This window comes from Acanthochromis polyacanthus, chromosome 21 (genome assembly GCF_021347895.1).
Source record: "Acanthochromis polyacanthus isolate Apoly-LR-REF ecotype Palm Island chromosome 21, KAUST_Apoly_ChrSc, whole genome shotgun sequence".
NCBI classification, from domain to species: domain Eukaryota; kingdom Metazoa; phylum Chordata; class Actinopteri; family Pomacentridae; genus Acanthochromis; species Acanthochromis polyacanthus.
Genome location: NC_067133.1, coordinates 28592829 through 28613503, shown reverse-complemented (window position 1 = coordinate 28613503; position 20675 = coordinate 28592829). Strand labels below are relative to the sequence as shown.

Below are 20675 nucleotides of genomic sequence, written 5' to 3'. Positions count from 1 at the left end.
TTCATCTGTGTGTAATAATGAACCCGGAAATGTCAGTCGCGCTGTGTACCTTAAAGCCGTGTACAGAGAAAGGATGGATGGATATTCATTGTTTGTCGGACAAATGTGTTTATATTATCCGCTGTGGTAATCACATCTGAAAGTGGTTTATACCGGCGGATTCATGAGAATCTAAGCTTTCCATCGGCGTATAATGTTTATATAATCGCGTTTGCAGCCTTCGGCCATTCTTTAAATTCCTATGCAAATTAGTAAGTGTACCGCCGGCGGTACACTGAAGTTTAACGGGTTAAAAATGCTCGAGTTTGCGCTGCAAACTCCCAGCGCAAACTATATACTCCCAGTCCCGCTTGACTTCTCGCTCAGCTTTTGCCTCCAGCATCAGCCCCGCCCACAAAAAACGTCACAATGTTTGTAAACAAATAAAGGGTCTATTGTCCCCATCAGACGCCATGGTCTCTCCGACGGGCAGCTTCACTCTTCAGCCCAATGACACGGTCAAGTATAACGCTGTGCGGACGCGTTCATATGATTGGCTGAACAGTACACCCACCCCCACGTGGGGTGAGTTTTTGTGATTGGCTGAAAGGAGGGAGACATCTGATTGGCTACAGAAACTTCCGTGTTGAAAAAAATGCATTTGTGGATCGAGCTGACGGCAGAGCAGTCTCAATAAAGATTCACACACAAAAGCAGTTTGTGAATGCAGAAATACATTTGTGAACTTTCTTAATTTATTTGTGGATTGCAGTTTACATTTGTGAACCCCAGTTCACATGTGTGAATTCTTCTGTGTGCATTTGTGGATTGTGAGACTGTTCTAACTCCATAGATATAAGGCTGGGTCAGGGGAAGAATAGCGAGTCAGACTTTGTGAACTGACAACAAACTCTGTTGCTGTCAGGGATAGGAAGTTGGACTCAGAGCTCTGCATGCTATATTCAATCTGCTTGCAATAAATATACTGACTGAGACCTAAATACCTTCTCCTATCGCTTCATTCGACGAATGTGCTGGGGCTATCTCACACATAGTCTGTTTGTGGGTAAAATGATAATCAGCTCCAACAAATTTGATGACCCCGACGTGACGAAGACGGAGAAGTGAAGGACCAAGGACAAAGCCAGGAAACCAACGGACAACCGTGACTAATTGACAAGCGGCCGCACAAAAAGGTAAGCAGACGCCTGTTGAAACGAAGTTCTGCTATTGATCATTCTAAATTTCAGTTGTCAAAAAGTTCATCTGTGTCCTGAATTAACAGATTGAATATACTGTGTGTAAATTTCGGTAAACATTAACAAAACCTGGGGGGAAGGCCTCAGGCATGGGTGGTTAGAGTCCCCCGTCCTGACAAAGGAAACTCGAAATCTAAGAATTTCGAGCGCAGGGTTGGAGTCCCTCTATCTTGACAGAGATTGTAAATTCTGGGTTAGAGTCCCAGGGGAGTAGCGACCCCTAAATTATTGCAGGAGGTTGGTGAAGGCTATGACAAAGACATTTGTCAAAAAGATCCGGGTTAGAGTCCCTGGGGAGTATTGCACCCCTAAATATACATCAGGTTGGAGTCCCTCTACACCAGTGGTTCTCAACCCTGTTCCTCAGGACCCCATGTCCTGCATGTTTTAGATGCTTCCCTGCTGCAACACACCTGATTCAAATGATCAGCTCATCATCAAGCCTCTGCAGAAGCCTGATGACGAGCTGGTAGCTACCTAGCTACCTAGCTAGCTAGATAGATAGATAGATAGATAGATAGATAGATAGATAGATAGATAGATAGATAGATAGATAGATAGATAGATAGATTAGGGTGACCATACGTCCTCTTTTGCCCAGACATGTCCTCTTTTGAGGGGCTGTCCGGGCTGTCCGGTCGGCGTTTATAAAGTGTTTGATCTTGCCTAGCTTGAGCGCGTCACAGAGCAGTGTATTTATCATTCACGTTGAATGGTTCCTTTGGAAACACGCTCTGAAAGGCGGAGTTTGAGAATTGAAAATTTTCCGCGTGCGAACTGGAAGTGTGTCCTCTTTTCAGAGAAACAGAATATGGTCACCCTAAGATAGATCTGCAGCAGGAGCCAATCAGGAAAAGGTCCTGTGTATGGCATAATTTCCATTTGCTGCCTGATATCAAGGTAACTACGACTGTTAAAAAAACGAAAAGAGTGGAAAGATCTAAAGATGGACATAACATCAGAGGACTGGGAACTGATTTGCACCAAAGCCCACACTCAATCAATCAATACCTGATTTAAATTGCTATAATACAAATGGTTGTTGAGAACATATATTACACCATTTAAATTAAATAAATTTAACAGCAACATCCCAGATTTATGTGTTAAATGTAATGAGGCAAAGGGAAATTTATACCATTGTATGTGGGATTGCCCAAAGGTTTAAAAATTCTGGGGGAAGATTTAACAAACAATAGAAAATATTATTTCTAAAAATATTACAATGAACCCTGCTCACTTTATTTTGGGACTTTATCCAAGGTGACATAAGTACACCAAGAGTGAGCGTATAATAATAGATTCAAGCCTCCTGCATTCTAAAAAATTACTTGCAAAAAAAAAACTTGCATACCAAGATTAGTAGACTGGGTGAGGCAGATGTTAATAACTTTTCCTCTAGAAAGAGTGACACATACGAAAAGGGAGACAAGATTCGTTTGAGAAAGCGTGGGGACCCCTTTTTTTTTTTTTTTGTAAATCCATGAATTTAATTCATTTGAATGAAAGTGATGAGGTGGAATGAACAGTTGTGATGTAAACCTCATGGAACTGCCAGAATGAGAGGAATGACAGGATTACCTGCTGTTCTGTATAAAGTACTGTATTTATGCATTTGCATGTATGAAAACATGTTTATTTCTTTTTTCCCCATCTTTTTCTCTTCATTTCCTTATTTTATGAGGATCTGTTTAATATGCAAGTACCACATAATGGTTAAAAATATTTGCATACCTGAGTAAGTCTTGTAAGGTATACTGCAATGCATATATGTACCTGCATACAAAAACTGTTAATACATTGTTAAAAAAAATCATATCCAGTTACACAAGCACACCCTCTTTACCAATTAACCCAAGACATACTTTGCCAATATCCTTAATATAGTCTGTATTTGCACCAGCCTCATGTGAAAATTGCATCAGTCTGTACTTATTGAGCACATCTCATTAATGTAGCAGCACCGTTTAAATGTTTCATAACACAGAATATCAGTGAAGAGTATATAGGGTTACAGACAGACATGGCAGATAAGAAACAGGCTCTTCAGTAGTTATTGTCATTATTATTGCTGGTAATATTATTATTATTGTAGCCACTAGAATACATACAATCATCTAATGTAGTGAAACAGGAACGTGCATGGCGAATCAAATCCAAAACAATCCATGAACCAATCAGAAACATGAATCAATTGCACTTCATTTTATTGACCACTAGATGTCCTACTCGAGCACTGAGTGTCAGTGAAGCCTCGAGTAATGAAGCATGTATTGGATAAAGGCTGAATCCCAAACCGCCCCCTACACACTATCCCTACACACTATCCCTCCGTTTGCGCGTTCCCGTGGAGGGTCCTCCATATTAAGGGCCGTCCCAAACCGCGTAGTGCGGAGGGAGAGTGGACTGTTCAGCCCTTAAATAGCGAGTCTGCATCGATGCTCACTCTGGACAACTTTTTCAGGAAGTGCAACGTCGAAATGGAGGAGGAAACAAACATATCGATGTGAGTTCCACATGCGTCCTTTATTTCTCCCACGCCTTTTTCACACTGACAGAACATCACAAAAAGAGTGGTGTAAAAAGATAAATCAAAAGAAACAAATCTTCTTCTCTGCTGACGTTTGATTTAATTGTGCACCCCCTGACACCTTAAAATTTGAACACAACTGACAGAATTAATTTATTCATTTGTAAGTGTGGTCCAGTATAGAGGGGTGTTTTGTGGGTTTTTAAGGCTGATAATGATTGTTCATGAGACATTTGGAGGAGATATTTATTTGCAGTAAATGAAAGTATTTAAAATCTTGGAGTTAAACTTAGAAGAACACAAACTCTAACAGAAAACTTTGTTGATACGTTTTTGTTTTGTTTACAGATGTTAAGTTAAAGGAGTTTTATTTGTGACGTATAACCGATCAAATCACTCCAGAAGACAGAGCGACCACAGCTAGATAAAGGTTCAGAGCCAAAGTAGCACCATTTTTAAATTGATTTATTACCGTAAATCAGTAAAAAAATAAAATACTGATAATCAGTAAATCAGTCAGTCCACAATTACTACAATTTTACAATGTATGTCTCTTCCTTTTGACTTATTTGTACAATATACGATCTATATGATGGTGTTTTTTTCAAACCAAAGGCTAACTATGATGTTTTCTCAGAGACATACTATGCTACTCTCTTTGTTCTGGCTCTGGGCTGCTGCTCTCCTCCTCGGGTGTTTTCTGGATTGTTCTCAGCTTCACGCCTTCGTCCACCCGTCCTCCGTTGACTCGTCCCTCCTGCCATCTCTGGAGCTGAAGCTGGACTGGATCAGACCAAAGTACCGTCCAATCACGATGCCAGCTGCCTCTCAAAAGGCTCCTTCATCTGGCGGCACTTCTTCTGAGGGGAAGCTGAGCTTCAGCAGAACTTTGGAGATGTGTTCCAGTGGTTGGTGGATGTGTGGGGAGATAGAGAGGGACCTTTGAACTGTTCAGAAAGGAAAACAGGAAACCCATTGGTAGTTTTATTTTAGGGTGTTACTGCGGTGTGTTTTTGGGTTTTAAGAGGTGAACAGGAAGAGGTTTTTTGTATTGATGATCTTTTACTTTGTTCCTGGTTGGAATGCCCATCAATGTCAATGTGAATTCACTTTTAGTTCTGTGTTTTATTTTTATTTTACTAACACCCATTTGCTTTGAACCCCCTCACGTGTTGTTGTAAACTTAGGCCCTGTTTACACGAGGACGCTTACAGGTAAAAACGTCAAAATATTTCAACAAAACACCCTATCGTTTATACGAGGACGGCGTTTTGGGGGATTAAAAACGCAAAAATTTGAAACCGGCCTCCAGAGTGGAAAAGTTGAAAACTCTCCGCCGTTACGTTTCCGTCTAAACAGCAAAACGCAAAACTTTGCCGGAAAAAAAATGACTTTGCCGAGATCTGACCACGTCGTGTACCTGATTACATCGAATACGTGCACCGGTGCTTTGGTTTGCCGACTGGTACAAGGAAGTAAACAAAGATTCCGTTTTGGGTTTTTGTGGCTTTGTAGTCCAAAGTGGTTCGAAGCAGCAGTTCGACCTCTTCGTCTGTCCAAACAAAGTTCTTCTTACTAGTCACCATCTGACATTTACCACGGTGGAGATCCGAAAAGGGAGATAGTACGCATGCGCGTAGACATGGCGGAGTTTTATCACAGCGCCACCCAGCTGCCTGGCATGCATATCCAATCGAATTCCACACACTATAGAGTCACCATATATACGCAGATTTCCTTCAAAAACCGCTCGTCTAGACGTGAAGTAAAAAGTGAAGACAAGACGCCACTTTTGCATTTTCTGTTAAGATGGTCCTCGTATAAATGTAGCCTTACTCTTTCAAATAAATACTTGTCTAACCCTCTGGAAACCAGCATTTGGACTGTTTTTGTGTTGCTCCTTACTTCAGACAGCCGGGACAGAACAACATTTTGTGGACCAAAGGCTAAACTATAACGTTTTTAGATCGACATGCTATACTAGAAGCTTTTTTAATTGGCATGTTACAGACTTTGTTTTAGTGTTTGTTTTTAGCTACATTTAATTTGAAGTTTTTAAGCTTTCTATACTTTTACAATGAACTATTCTATGGCATTTTTTAGACCACATATCCTCTGATGTTTTCTTGAACATACTATTTTGACAATATACTGCACTGTGACATTTTTGAACCACATATGACAATTTTAGACATCCTATCATTTTGTGCTTTTTGAACCACATCCGTTTTGTTTTTTGCCGACATGCTATACCATGAACTACAGGCCATACTGTGTTATTCTTCAAAAGTATGCTATACTTGACATTTTCTGAACTACATCCTATACTACAGCGTTACACAAAGCTTTGGCTATATGTTGATTATTAATCTGTACTTATGCAGATTAGCAACTAATTTTCTATGAGTTTAAAACTGTTGAGGTTTTTGAATGTACACTGTTCAAAGGTTTGGGGTCACCCAGACAATTCCATGTTTCCCCCCCAAACACTCGCTGGATTTCTGATTCATTTGTCATCTTCATAAAAAAAATAAAAAAGCTTTCCAAAAATAAGGACATTGAAGTGACCCTAAACCTTCAAATGGCTGTACATAAACTGAAGAAGCTCTATATTAAAGTTGCTCTATGTTAGTTCAAGTTGACCTATACCGTTGTTCAAAAGTTGGGTCACCCAGACAATATTTCCCATGGAAAGTCCCACATTGCATTTCTGATTCACTTAATGTTGTCTTCATTGAAATAAAAAAAAAATAAAAAAAAGCTTTTCTTTCAAAAACATTTCTAAGTGACCCCAAACTTTTGAATGGTCATGTACATTTCTAAAAGTTCTCTCTTCAATGATCATAAATGCATTTCCTTTTGAAGGCAGCTCACTCAAAGATGTAGTCAAAGGAGACGATGTAAAATGTATTCAGAAGCATTTATTTCTTTGGGTCTGTTATCTCTGGGTCAGGTTGTGCAGCAGTTGTGTTTGACAGTAGAGTCTCCTTCACTTCGTACGGGGAGGTGAAGCTGACGTCACTGGGAGCTTCAGTGGCGTTCAGGTCCAGTTCCACCGGCAACGATTTCGCCTTGAAGTCTGGGGAAGCTTTTTCTAGAGGTACAGCATCTTTGTCCGTGTCATCTCCTGTAATCACAGAAAGGAAAATAAAGTTTCATGGGTCAGGTGTTAAATTGTAAAAGTTTCCATTTTACCTTTTAGATCTTTTCTGCTTTTGTCATCTTCTTCCTCCTCCACCTCTTCTTCCTCCTCCAAGTCTGGTGGAGGAGTGAGCAGTACCTTCTCCACATCTGGAATTAAAAATATAATTTTTACTTCTTTATGCCCAAAACAGGCTCTTTAGTTCTAAATCTGGAGGTTGACTCCTACCAGGTCGGCTTATTCCACTTCTCCACTGGCTGCCGTACAGTGCAGTTCTGCCGATTTTACTTAGAACCAGAGGAAGCTCTTCCATCGGTAGAGGCCCACTTTTCAGTGACGGCAGAACCATCACAGGACCCACTCTCTTCTCATGATCCCACACTGAGAAACAGGACACAGCAAATCCAAATAAAGCTGTGTGAATGCTGACATCTAGTGGTGAGCAACATGTAGGAACAAGATCAGATGTTTTTTAGAAGAAACGCTACCCTGATTAGTCCTCAGTCCACTTCTAAACAAGGGTTCAGGCTCTGCCGGCTTCCCGAACCCACGAGGGTCAAACTTGCTGGCTTTGCTGTGTAGCTGGCCAGCTTCACTCTGACAGTATCCACACAGGTAGTCATTCCCATCAGCTGACCGCCACCTGAAAAGTAGTCATTTTTCCAGATGTGCTCCTCAGTTTGCTCATTTTGTTTTCAGTTTAAATAATTTCCAGACTTGCCTTCCATTTACAGAAGTGCACGCCTTATTCGGGGCTTCTGCATCGTTCACTGGAACAGCGTTCAGGTGACACGTGATGTAGAGCTGCAGGGCCAAGAGACAAAACAACAAGTAAAGATGCATCCTGCTGAGGGGAGATGCTGCATTTATCAAACTCTTACCTCTCCTCTGTCATCATTGTGGAACTTGAAGGCATCGATGACCAACTGGAGTTTATCGTCCTGTGTCCTGGTTAAGAAGTGAGCCTTTGAACCTGGAAGCTGGGAGTCAAGTAGACACCTGCAAGTAGAGAAAGAAAATAGTTAATCTAATTTCAACATGTCTGATTCAGGCAGCACAGTGGTTAGCACTGTCGCCTTGCAGCTAGAGGATCCTCAGTTTGCCTCCCAACCTTCATGGATCTTGCTGTACAGAGTTAGCATGTTCTCCCTGGACATGCAGGGAGGTCTCTGGCTTCCTTCCATAGTCCAAAAACATGCTGAGGTTAATTGGCAACTCCAAATTGACATGAGGATACAGCTGGTTGAGACAAAGGAATTAATCAGAGGGGAGACAGAACAGCTGTGAAGATTGACCAGTTGCATTTTTTTTTTGGCTGCCCGTAGAGCCAGGCAGGTCTTTCTCTTGATTCCTAAAGAAATAAAACCAGCCATCCATTCAGAATTCCAGTGAGGAAATTTGGGATATCATGTCTGGAAGATGGGAATGAACAGATCTTACAGTGTGGAAAAGGACAATTTGTGGGGTGCAAAGGGAATATATTCTGTATTCCGTCTGGGTTCTCCAGCTTCCTCCTACAGTCCAAAAACATGCTGAGGTTAATTGGTGACTCTAAATTGCCTCTGTGTGAATGTGAGTATGTGTCCCTGTGATAGTTTCCTGTCCAGGTAAACCTTCACCCTCAGTCAGCTGGGATAGACTCCAGCCCCTAATAACTAATGAGGATTAAGTGGTTTATAGATAATGGATGGACTAATGTCTGACCCAAAATGCACTTTGACTGTAAACAAACAGAAGTTAACACATTTGAAGGTTATGCTTTAAGAAACTAAGGGCAGAAAAGAGTCTTACTTGCTACCATTAGATTATCCAGAATCATCCTTAAGTGTGAAATGGACCTTTCACTGCAGCACTTTAATCAGTTTCTTGCATGTATATTTTACTTTTAATGTATTACTATTTTTAGTGTTCTGCATGTTTTACTACCAAAAAAACAAAAACATTGTGACTGATGAGAACTTCATGACAGATTCTTGACCTTTAATTTCAGTAAAGAAAACCAACCTGAAAAGGGCATGAAAAATAAAGTTTTCTGCCAGTTTAATTGGTCAGAAAGTGCAGCCTTCAGGCACTTTGTTTTCCAGACACTGATTCATTGCTGAGGCCTCTTCTGATTTTGCACATCCAGACATTTAGCAGCACCGTACACGTAAAGTCTTCCTTTGCTCACCCATTTTCCACAAAGATGTATTTGGGCTCAGAGTAAATGTCCGGCTGAAGCGTTGCCACACAGCTGCTGATGAACACCCTGAGCCCCATGTGATGTCCAACCCGGACCGAGGCCTCGATGCTGATGGGCTCACCGAGGTGGAACATGTTGGCGCTTCTTTCATGCATCCAGTCATCTGCACGAGAAGAAAGGCTGTGTTATTAATAGAATAAATATGGGATAAAGAAACACTGTGGCTTGAACTCACTCGTCATCAGTCTCAAGTTGAATGCCAACGTTTCCACGGCAGCCTGCGTGGACGTGAAGGGGATCCAGGTCGGCATGAGCGAAGAGCTGGACAAACTGTACTTCCTGAGAAACAAAAAAGCTTCAGGAGAGAATTTCAACAATGATCCAAAGGACACGCTTCAGTAAAGGCAGACAGACCTTCCATAATGACACTCGATGGGAACTACAGCCTCGTCCATCCGAATCAGACCATTAGGGGAGGCCTCAGGGGAGTAAATGAGGAGGTTTGTGTAGACCAGGGAGTCTTCAGTCATCTGTGGAGAATGGAGGAGTTTTTGGATATCATGTTGGTGAGAATATGAACTGAAAATTACATAAATTATACAGATCTAAAACAATTGCTGTAACATACAAAATAAAGGATTGGTTGGATAAAACAAATCGTTCTATAATTCCATATCTGACTTACTGTGTTGAAGTTAAGGGACAAACATCCAGTCAGTTTGTCTTATAGAAAAGAGCCACGAGAATAATCAGTCAAAAACCATATAGAGATCCAACAAACCCATCATTCCTTCAGCTACAGCAGGTATAGTAGTTTATTCTGCAAACTGTATCAAGGTCATAAAGAAATTTATAAGCAATGTCCAGATAAAAGTATGAGCAGAACTCTTCATGAAACCAAGACTTATAAATCACAAGTTTTAAAAATGATTAAAACAAAGAAATTAAGAGTTTCATAATGTTTGCCATGAGAGAAACTAATGCTTCAGGCCATGAAATCCATGGTTTCCTGCTTTTTATCCCCTTTTTTGAAATTAAATTTTGAAGGCCTAAAATAATTCAAAAACATGAAAATTTTCTCACATCAGGACCAGAGAAAAATTTGCCATTTTATGGAACTTTCATATTTGAAACCCAAAACAGCAAATGGGCTCTACGACCAGGATGCACCACCTACAGCTGTGAAATTTACATCATATGAGCAACTCAAACCACAAAAATTTACCCAACCACCCAAAAAAAAAAAAAAAAAAAAAAAAACACAATAGGAACTCAGCCCCGTTAAATTATGTGACATTTGAGCAATCTTTGCACATTTTCAAAAGCTAGAAACTCAAAAGGGTAACCCAACAGAGCAGACATTTTAATCACCAGGCATTGGTGATTAAACATCAAAATGCTCTGCAAAAGACTGAGGATGTAGAAACAGGAGCCAGCAGAAATTCAACAATTCACCATGAAACAGGAAGTGCCGTATAACCAGCCTGTACATGCACAAATATGCACCAAACTTGTGTGATCAGAGTCCAGCCCTGACGAATCCTACAGACCAAAATGCCAACATAGAGTGCCACCATGAAGTGCTGTATAACCAGCCTGTACTTGTCCCAATCTGCCTCAGGTTTTACATGTGATCAGAATCCAGCCCTGACAACATGCCTAGACCGATTACATTCAGTGATAGCGCCACCTGGTAGACAGCTATGGTAGGTCACCATTAATAAGGCCATAGGTCAAAATATACTGTGTTGCAGCACCACCTGGTGGACATGCTTGGAGGCACTGAGCAGCAAGGAGTGGAGGGCCCTAGTTCTGTGAGATCCCAGGAGCAACCACTACCTAAATAAAGGCTTTAAGCAGAGCAATGGAAAGCTAAAATGAGAAACCATACAAGTTAACCACATGATGCTTATGCTTGGGGAAAGAATGATTTTCATAGTCCGATATACATTCTAAAATGACTGCTATAGAATGATTTAAAATGAGTTATATGATCATAGGAGGATGTGATGATTAAGAAGTGATTATAAGTACGTGTGTTGGAACTGAAGTGACCTGTTTGAGCTGGGCACTAACAGAAAAGAGGAACTAAGGATTGTCAGTACTGGAGAGTTCTGTGCAACTCTGAAGAGGGTTGCTCTGCAAGAAGGCCTGCAGAATCCTGCTAAATGCATGTGCAAATATGGTTACAAAATGTTCATGCAAGAAGTGTATGCGTGTATTAGAGGGTGAGAGTATAAAGGAGAGACTCAGACGCTGTATTTGGAGATCCTTGTCCAGAGGAGTCCTCAGACTTTTTGCCAAAGGAAGCGAGGACATCGTTGAAAGCAAAGTTGTTCTGACTTTGTTCAAAAGAAGACCACACTCGGTTGAAAGGAAAACCCCGCTCGGTCTGCGGTTCTACTGAGAAGAGAAAAGTGAAATCCACCACAGCCCAGAAGGCAGCAACAAGGAGCTGCTCTCATCCTAACAGCCACTCGCTAACCTGAGGACATCGAGGGATTTTATCACTGCTCTTCCAGCTTCTGAGGACAACTGCACAACCAAGATTGGCTTTTGGGGCCTTCCCGCTCCCCCTGCTGAGGAAGGACACTTTTTGGACCAAAAGGGACTTTGTACAGAGTTTCCAGATCCACTGAGGAGTTCAACCAGACGCATGATGAGAGCGGGCGTGACAGCTAAGGCTGAGCTGTCCGTCCTTTCTCGCCTCTAAATTATACAATTAGAGAAGATATTCTTAGAAACGCTCAGTTCACAGAAGTTTAGTCAATTTATTATGATTAATTGGATTATTTAATCATCAGCTGTTGCTGTGCCCCTGCTAATATTCAATAAAAAGCTATATTGCATTTAAAGAGAAGCTTTATGATTTTTTAAGACTCACCTACTCCACATACTGGTAAAAGTTAAGGTTGTGTGCATCAGATCTAAAAGTTCTTAAAGGTTACTTTAATCCATCTAGTTACTTTAAACACTACCCCTGAGGTTAGTACTCCAAATTTCTAAAACAAACCTGGGAACATAACCAAGAGCAAACAGTTATAAGAGGAAAGCTGTTAACAGACGTGAGCAAGAAATTGATTCTGCTACAAAGGGCTGCTTAGCAGAGTGTATTTATTGAAATAAGAGGGGTAAGACATTTGGAAGGAGACAGTCAGAACCTAGGAGAGTATTCCTCAACACCAGCTTTATCATTCTGCTGAATCCTGTTAGGTGAATTCTAATAGACAGACTAACCCGTTAGACGGAGAGTTGGATCTGAATTACCCTGTAAGAAGGGTAAGGAAGGCAGATACTGACTAACAACCTGTTCAACACTGCTTTTAATTTTAAACTACTGTAAACTGATGTTATAAAGGAGGCAGATTTCAGAAGTTTATTCTTGTGCTCCTTTTCATTCAGAAGTTGGAAAACTTTTTTTTTTTTTTTGTCAATGCATGAAATAATAAGATTCGTGTACAGTAATGAAGGTTTTAAAGTTACCCAGTGTTTGGTGCCGCAGTCCACCAGTCCAACTACGATCCTGTACTCATCCTCTGAAGAAGCTGCAGCTCTGCAGGAATCACTGTGATCCACTCCCAGACGCAGCTCCTCCCTGTTGACTGGAGCGCCAACCGCAAACATGTCGGCTTTGATGGTGATCTCCAGAGAGTCTGGATGGCAGGCGACGCTCACGGTGTTCACCTGCTGCTTCTGCTGCTCAGAGGGTTTGGACTGAAGGGCTGTCTGGAACGAGGCATGCTGTGAGAAGTGTGTTGGAGGAAAGGCGAAAGCGCAGATTCCTGACAAAAAGAGTCCGACCAGGAGGTTCACCCCAAAACACAAGGGCTCCATGAATGTGACTCAAATCTACAAGAGCTCCTCTCGGATCGATGAGGCAGCAAAGACAGGATGAGGTGAGGAGCAGAGGAGGAGAGTTTAAGGCTTCATGCAATCAGCCTCATTAGAGCAGCCTGAGGGTAATTATCTAATCAGCCTCCATCGGTTTCAGTCCCACCAGGAGCAGCTGGCAGCTCTTTTATTTTGTCCTATCAGAAGTGATGACTAAATTCTCACCTGTTTCTTAGAGAATTAAGGAGACAAAAGAATCAGTCTGAGATGAATTATGTGGAAACACATAAACAGTTTTAAAAAAGAGGGTGTTTAAAAGTAGGTTTTTATTGAGTACTTTATTTTATAGATTTTCCCTATTTTTGAAATGCATTTTGTTTCTACGTTTAAATCAGTAAAAATATCAACATTTTGCAGATGTTTTCTTTTATTTGAAGGAAAAATACACACAAATATACACAGGAGTGGAAAATTACAGATAATACCACAGAAAAAAGTCTTCATTTATATTTAGAATGTCACCTTCTCATTTAATGCTTTCTCTTTATTTTCATGACTATTTTCATTGTAGATTGTCACTGAAGGCATCAAAACGATGAATGAAAACATATGGAATTATGTAGCAAACAAAAAGTGTGAAATAAGTCAAAACATGTTTTATATTTTAGATTCTTTACAATAGCCGCCCTTTGCTTTGATTACTGCTTCAATAATAAATTAAAATACATAGGGACAAATTAAAGAGGTGAGGTATACACACTTTACACACTAATGTTTACCCCTGTCTTGGCATCTCTCCACTGGTTACCAATTCATTTTAGAATTCATTTTAAAATTTTAGTCCTTTTAGAGCTCTGCATAATCAAGCTCCCTCTTACATCTCTGACCTTATTGTTAACCACGTCTGACGTACGTCAGCGGGGTTACTGCATTTGCTTCGGTATCTGGCTGGGTAAGTATGTGTGTGTGTATGTCCGGTCAGATATGTCTGCAAGTGCTGAAGTCAGGATAATCAAACTTGGCACTGAAGATCAGTCTAAGGTCCCCTTCTCAGTCGTGGAGTTAGAGGTCAGCAGATCAAGGTCAAGGTCACAGGGGTCACTTAGCACATTTCCTGCATATTGCATCATTTGTATAGGAAGGGATATACGTAGGATGATCAAAATTGATACAGAGTATCATGCATGGGCGTGGTTCTGCCATCTACTGAGGGCTCATCTAGTTCCTCATGCACAGGCTCGTGCATTGAGGTCCTCAGGTCAGAGATTATTGTCTGCCCCATGCACGCTTTTTAGGACTAGAGGTGACCGATCCTTTCAGGCAGTAGCTCCTAGACTGTGGAATGCGCTGCCTGTTTCCTTGAGATGCACAGACTCAGCTGATTATTTTAAAAAGCAGCTGAAAACTTTTTTATACAAGCAGGCTTTTAGTTGAGAGAGGGCTTTAATGTGGACGATTTTATGTGATTTTACGTGTGTGATTTTCTGTGCATGATTTTTATCTGTGTGATTTTATGAGCAATGTGGCTTTACATTGTGGGGGCTTATTTTACTGTATTTTTATGTCTTATTTTTCTTTTTCTTTCAATGTAAAGCACTTTGTGATTTTTATATCTGAAAACTGCTATATAAATAAACTTTACTTAACTTTACAACGTTCAAAAGTTTGGGGTCACTTTTCATGTGTTTTCAGGAAAAACACAAAACTGTGTGTGTGAGCCTAAACTTTTGAAAGGTGGTGTAAATAATACAAAGAAGGAAAACAGATGGACACAAGGACACTAAGAACGCAAACTTAAGGTCATTTACACGAATGAATTAATGAAGATATGAATCCCAGTAATGACAGATGGACTGCTGCCGTTCCCACTGGGATGTCTGTACTTTAATTTTAATTTAAGATAAGAACAAAACCTAGAATCAGTGCAGCTCCTGTAAGCGATACGATGTAGAATCATTAATAAATCATATTGCAGATGGGTGAACTCAGATCTGCTGTATGTTTTATGTTTGATCTCGTATCTGCTGGTATTGTGCACATATGCTGTTCTAATTTTAGATTTTGTCGTGTGGAGAGAGCACAAACACACAAATGCAGAAGAATAATGACAGGAAAGCTGTCAGACGCTGCTGCTCTGAGCTGCACCTTCACACCGATCTGGAGTCACCAGAAACATCCGGCGACGCAGAATGAAAGTAAAATTCAACTTTTAGATGAAATCACAATGTGAGAGGTGCAGCTGGGGTCAGACGTGGAGATTCTACCGCTGACATACTGAGGAGAAGAGTTGTTTTTTATTTAGATTTTTTGGTTTGCATTCAGTTTTACAGTTCAGACTTTAAAATCTGAAGTTTGGCATCCTGATTCTGTGAAAGGAAAAACAATCTAAGCATACACCAGACCAACCGCAGCGATTTAACGGCCGTTCTTGCTTTGAAGTCGCCTTCCTGCAAAAGGAGAAGAACAATAAATAGTGAGGCTGAGCAGAGTCTCACCACGCTGAGGAGGAAAGGGGAAGAGGACATTATGACTGAGCGCTTATAGATGTCTGAGCTTTTATAACTGAAGAAAACATGAAGACGAGCCTGGCTGGGCTTCTCATTTTCATTCAGCTCTGTGAAGGTACGTCAAATTTACACTTAGAAACATCTAAACCAACTCTGTCAGTGCCAAATTATGCTAATATTCATGATTTAACAACATTTTCCTTCAGTATAATGTGGATATATTATTATTTGATAAAGTTCTGTTTATTCAGAGTTAAATGCTGTCCTGATGTGTCGCTGGTTTAAAGTTGTTCATTTTGGTTTGGGTTGTTTAAATTTCATGCAAATTGCAGTGAAAACAGACTTTTAGATGCATCACAACATCAACTTCCAGTGGACAAAAAAAAAGGGGAAATCATTAAATTTCAGCCTTAATTGTGCAAACAGACCAAAAAAGTGGAGCCGTTTGGACTGAATTTGTCTCGTTTGTTTAGTATTTGACAGATGTTCAGACTTTAAGACCAAACTTTAGGAGAAACCTGCGTTATTTTGTCTGTTTCTGCCTCCTGATGTAAATACATTTCTTCATCTGTTGTTTCCTCTGGGTTGTCCTATCTGACAGATGCTTGTTGTGGTACTTTTTGAACATCTCTTTAACTTCACATTCCACAGTTTCAAGTGTGCCTGTTCAACCAAATATCTAATATTTTATTCATTTTTTAAGTCAGAAACCAAATTATAGGACCGACTTTAATCAGATAGTGGCAGCAGAGTCAGAATAAAAATATATTGTTTATGGACTGTCTTTGTAAATCTGCTACATTCACAGATCACTGCAAACTCACATTATAGCAATTATAGTCAACATTTTAAGACTTTTTGTAAACTCAAGCACTTTCATTGTCTTGGAAAGTGGTCTATTATGGGATGGCTACACCATTAGCTGGTACCAGGACTGTTGTAGCTAATGTTAGCTTTTGTGCTAAAAACAACATGTTTAGCTTTGAGGTGACGTTGTTAGCATGAAGTGCTGCAGTGATCAGAAAACTTTGTAGCACAATTTGCTGTACCTGTAGTGTATGTATACACACAGATAGATAGATAGATAGATAGATAGATAGACAGACAGACAGACAGACAGACAGACAGACAGATAGATAGATAGATATGACAATGCTATGTGTCTATGTCTGAAAAGAAATCAAACTGTAATTACTGAGATGTCTAGACTGAAGTGATACAACAGGTAGACATCCAGTCATTAGCTGATTGTTTCATCCTGCAGCCGGTGCAGAGTTGGTGTTTGAGCGTCTGATGGAGGGCCAGACTCTGGTCCTGTTCTGCTCCCCTCAGAAGGACCACGGCAGCCCGTCAGGCCTCCACCTTTACCACCGCAGGGCCCAGAGCCAGACCACGCTGCTGTCGCTGAGCGAGGCCGGGGAGGTCAGGGTGGACCCGGAGGTCAGGACTCGTCTGCAGCTCCGTGGAGGACTGGACGCCCTGAACGTGACCATCTCTCAGGTCCAGCTGAGTGACACTGGACTGTACATGTGGGAGCTGAGCTACCAGGAGAACAGCTCAGACCAGAGCATCCTCAGCCCCCACAAGGTCTTCCTGTTGGTTGAAGGTAAGCGGCTAAAATGCCTCTCTGTGCTGCACTTTAACAGTTACCTCAGGTTCTAATGGTGTGTTTGTGCAGGGAGGTCGTGTCGGTGCTCTCAGAGTTACCCTCCTCTGCTCTGGACCATCTTCACAGCAGCAGGACTTCTTCTGGTGATGCTCAGCACGCTGGCCATCGACAAATGTGTGAGTATTTAGCTAATATGAGGGTGATTCAGGAACTGGAGGACATTTGGGCCTCAAACTTTTTGAAAAATAAACCTTCTCTTTTACAGTTTTCTGCTCCACATTCATCAGTAATATCAATATATGTTTTCTGTGTTGTTTGCTAACCCTACTCTAATCACAGTAACAGGGTTGCTAATCCATGCTAATGTGATCTTTCTCTCAGGAGTAGAAGCTAGATATTTAGCTAGCTGTTACTGCTGACCAAGAGGACAAACTGACTGATGGAAAACAGTCCAAAGAATGAGTCTGATCCTGATAATATGAGGTAGAGAGAGACATTCAATCAAGACTGACAATGGATGAAAAGATGGAAAATAGAAGAGAGGACATAGCTTTGCTCTATGCATTGTTTAGGAAAACAATTTGATGATGTAGACATCAAAAAGAAGATACAAAGCGACAGAAATGAGATGCAAAATGATGAAAATGAGACACAAAATGACAGAAATGAGATGGAAAATGAAAGAAACAAGACAGAAAATGACAGAAACAGGAAGTCTCTTGGATTAGAGGCCAAACATCTTCTACAAACTAAAAGCTTTCTAGAGAAGTTCCTATTAATTTCTGAAGTTTTCTTGTGAAATAGCACGACTCGCTGCTAACGTGTCGGTCCTCCTGTGTTTGGTGCTTTCTCCTGTCACGTTACATAAATTTGCATTCTTTCTCTGCACCTACTACGAGTGGAAGCGACAAAAAAAGCAGCGCTAATGAGTCATATGGAGCTGAATATCAATTAACGTGTCACAAGCCTGACAGACGTCCGTTTGTCAGATAGTTATCGGAGGGATTGTTGGTGAATGAGTCATGAAATCTGTGACATGTGAAGTGACAAAGGGAGAGATAATTAAATGCAACAGGAAATATCCAAAAGATTAAAGTGGTCTAAAGGATCCGTAATCCATTATTAATCCTAATAATGGTAACTGACAAACTCCAACCTTTAAAACCTCCTGTAGTCACAAAGAAATCCTGATATACTTCACATTTAAATTGTTATTACAAAGTTCGCTGGCTTTGGAACTAAATGCTGTTTTGTTCTGATGTGTAGCAGGTTTAAAGTCGTCCATTTTGATCTTAGAATTAAAACTAAAGATTTAGAGTTTGTGTTGTTTAAATGTGTTTGCAGTGGAAACGGGTTCATAAATGCACCACGACAGACATTTAGGGCAACTTTAATGAGTTTAGAGCTACTTTAATTAATATGGAGCAACTTTCGGTAATTTTTTAAACAACTTTTAATAATAAAGAGCAATTTTAGCTCATTAAGAGCAACTTTAACTGATATAAAGTAACTTTATCTCATTTAGAGCAGCTTTTATTAATACAGAGCATCTTTAATGTAGATAAACTTTAACTAATATCAACTTTAGCTAATCTAGAAAAACTTTACAGTATAAAATCAATATTTACAGCAGAGACTGTGCTGTAAAGCTCTCTTATTAGTAGTGTTGTGTATTATTTTGCTAACTGGGTCTCAGCAAGCTGTTTAATGCTGCAGTCTCCAACAAAGAAGCCCATAAATCATTTCCTAATTGTCTCATTATAATTTTGCAACCAATTTTAGATTAATCATGACATTACTCAAATTTAACATTTAGCGAGTGTTTGTTGTTTTATTTTAAAGCAAAAATGCTAAAATTGTCTTCAACACTTGATAGTTTTGTCACTTTCTCGTGAAAATAAACAGATTGAATCATTTTATAAGAAGAAGATGAATCATTTATCTGAGACAGTTGTCAGATTGGTTGATAATTCCAACAATCATTAGATGTGAGCTTTTCTAGTTGTTTGGCTCAGAAAGTGTGAAAAATCAAATGCAGAAGCTCGCTGACACTGAGCATGAACTAAATGTCTGTAGGTGAAGACGAGGCCTCGACACCGACCGCAGCCTCATGTTCCGATCTACGAGGAAATGAGCTGGAAGCAGCAGAGCCCTGGAAGCCCCCCGAGCAGCCAGGAAGCCCCCTCACATCTGGAGGAAGTCAGCTTCCCCGTCTACGCAAACCCCAACATCCGACAGCCGCAGGACAACTACTACGCCTGCCCCAGACAGCTCGCCCTCAGAGCCTGAAGCGTCCGGTGACGTCACGTCCAGGAAATAATAGACCAAAAAAAACCCTAAAACAACAAATTAGGGTCATTCCAGAACTGGAGGACATTTGTGCTTCAAAATGCTTGAAAAATAAACCTCATTTTATTTTATTTTATTTTTTTTTTACAGTTTTCTGCTCCTTTTCATCAATAATAGGTAATAAACTATCAAAGGCTTGATTTGTTCAGCTCACACATCAATGGAAGCATTTTTATTCTGCATTAAATCCACTTCTGGCAAAAAAAACCAAACAAAAACAAAAACCTGGAGTCCAGAGAGCAAATACTGAGCAACAGTAACGTAAATCTCCAACATGCATTTAATACAGTAAAACTAGCTTCATGTGAAAATTAATGTTTTACTCCTGACAGAAGTTAAGCATCATTCCAGAACTGGAGGACATTTGGGCCTCAAACTTTTTGAAAAATAAACCTTCTCTTTTACAGTGTTCTGCTCCATATTCATCAATAATAGGTATTGATTGGTTCAGCTTCCACATCAATGGTAGCATTTTTATTCCATGTTTTCTGAGCTGTTTGCTAACCCTACTCTAATCACAGTAACAGGGTTGCTAATCCATGCTAATGTGATCTTTTTCTCAGCAGTAGAAGCTAGATATTTAGCTAGCTGTTACTGCTGACCAAGAGGACAAACTGACTGATGGAAAACAGTCCAAAGAATGAGTCTGATCCTGATAATATGAGGTAGAGAGAGACATTCAATCAAGGCTGATAATGGATGAAAAGATGGAAAATAGAAGAGAGGACATAGCTTTGCTCTACACATTCTTTAGGAAAACTGTTGGATGATGGAAACGACAAAAACAAGACAGAAAATTACAAAAACAGGGAACAAAATGACAGAAATGAGACAAAAATGACAAAAACAAGACAGAAAACGACAAAACATCAACAGGTTCTGCTAACATGTTTTGGGACACACATCCCGTGTATAATAATTATTATTTAAAATATTATGTTGATTAAAAGTATTTTTCCCACAATTACAAGAGAAATCAATAAAGAAATTAAACCATAAAAAGGAGATTTAAATTACATTTAAACTGTTTTATTCGAGACTCAGTTTGGTCATCAGGAGGTGGGACAAGAGAAATGACATTTTAGGGGGAACTCCAGACTTATTTGGTATTTTTAAACATTCTTTTCTCCTATTTTTTTTTTCAGATTTGGTCTCAGGACAAGAGCATTTACACAACTGCATGTTTTTACATTTTCTACATGGATTATTTGGAATTTGATGGAAGGGACTTAAAATGTCCTCCAGTCCTGGAACGACCCTTAAATAAACAAACAAACAGATAAATAA

The 20675-nt window shown here is 40.1% G+C and overlaps 2 protein-coding genes across 2 annotated transcripts; one reads left to right on the top strand and one right to left on the bottom strand.

Moving 5' to 3' along the window:
* Positions 1 to 6669: 6669 nt before the first annotated feature.
* LOC110956018 (zona pellucida sperm-binding protein 3-like) lies at positions 6670 to 13148 on the bottom strand. Its single transcript, XM_051941248.1, has 10 exons — positions 12576 to 13148; positions 9507 to 9622; positions 9328 to 9431; positions 9081 to 9255; positions 7792 to 7909; positions 7632 to 7714; positions 7399 to 7553; positions 7139 to 7291; positions 6982 to 7059; positions 6670 to 6892 (listed from the first exon to the last, which is right to left on the bottom strand). The coding sequence occupies exons 1-10, from the start codon at positions 12924 to 12926 to the stop codon at positions 6690 to 6692; spliced, it is 1536 nt and encodes a 511-aa protein (XP_051797208.1). The 5' UTR covers positions 12927 to 13148; the 3' UTR covers positions 6670 to 6689.
* A 1907-nt stretch (positions 13149 to 15055) lies between these two features.
* LOC110956017 (uncharacterized) lies at positions 15056 to 19792 on the top strand. Its single transcript, XM_022201239.2, has 4 exons — positions 15056 to 15545; positions 16695 to 17036; positions 17109 to 17215; positions 19116 to 19792. The coding sequence occupies exons 1-4, from the start codon at positions 15497 to 15499 to the stop codon at positions 19326 to 19328; spliced, it is 711 nt and encodes a 236-aa protein (XP_022056931.2). The 5' UTR covers positions 15056 to 15496; the 3' UTR covers positions 19329 to 19792.
* The last annotated feature ends 883 nt before the right edge of the window (positions 19793 to 20675 follow it).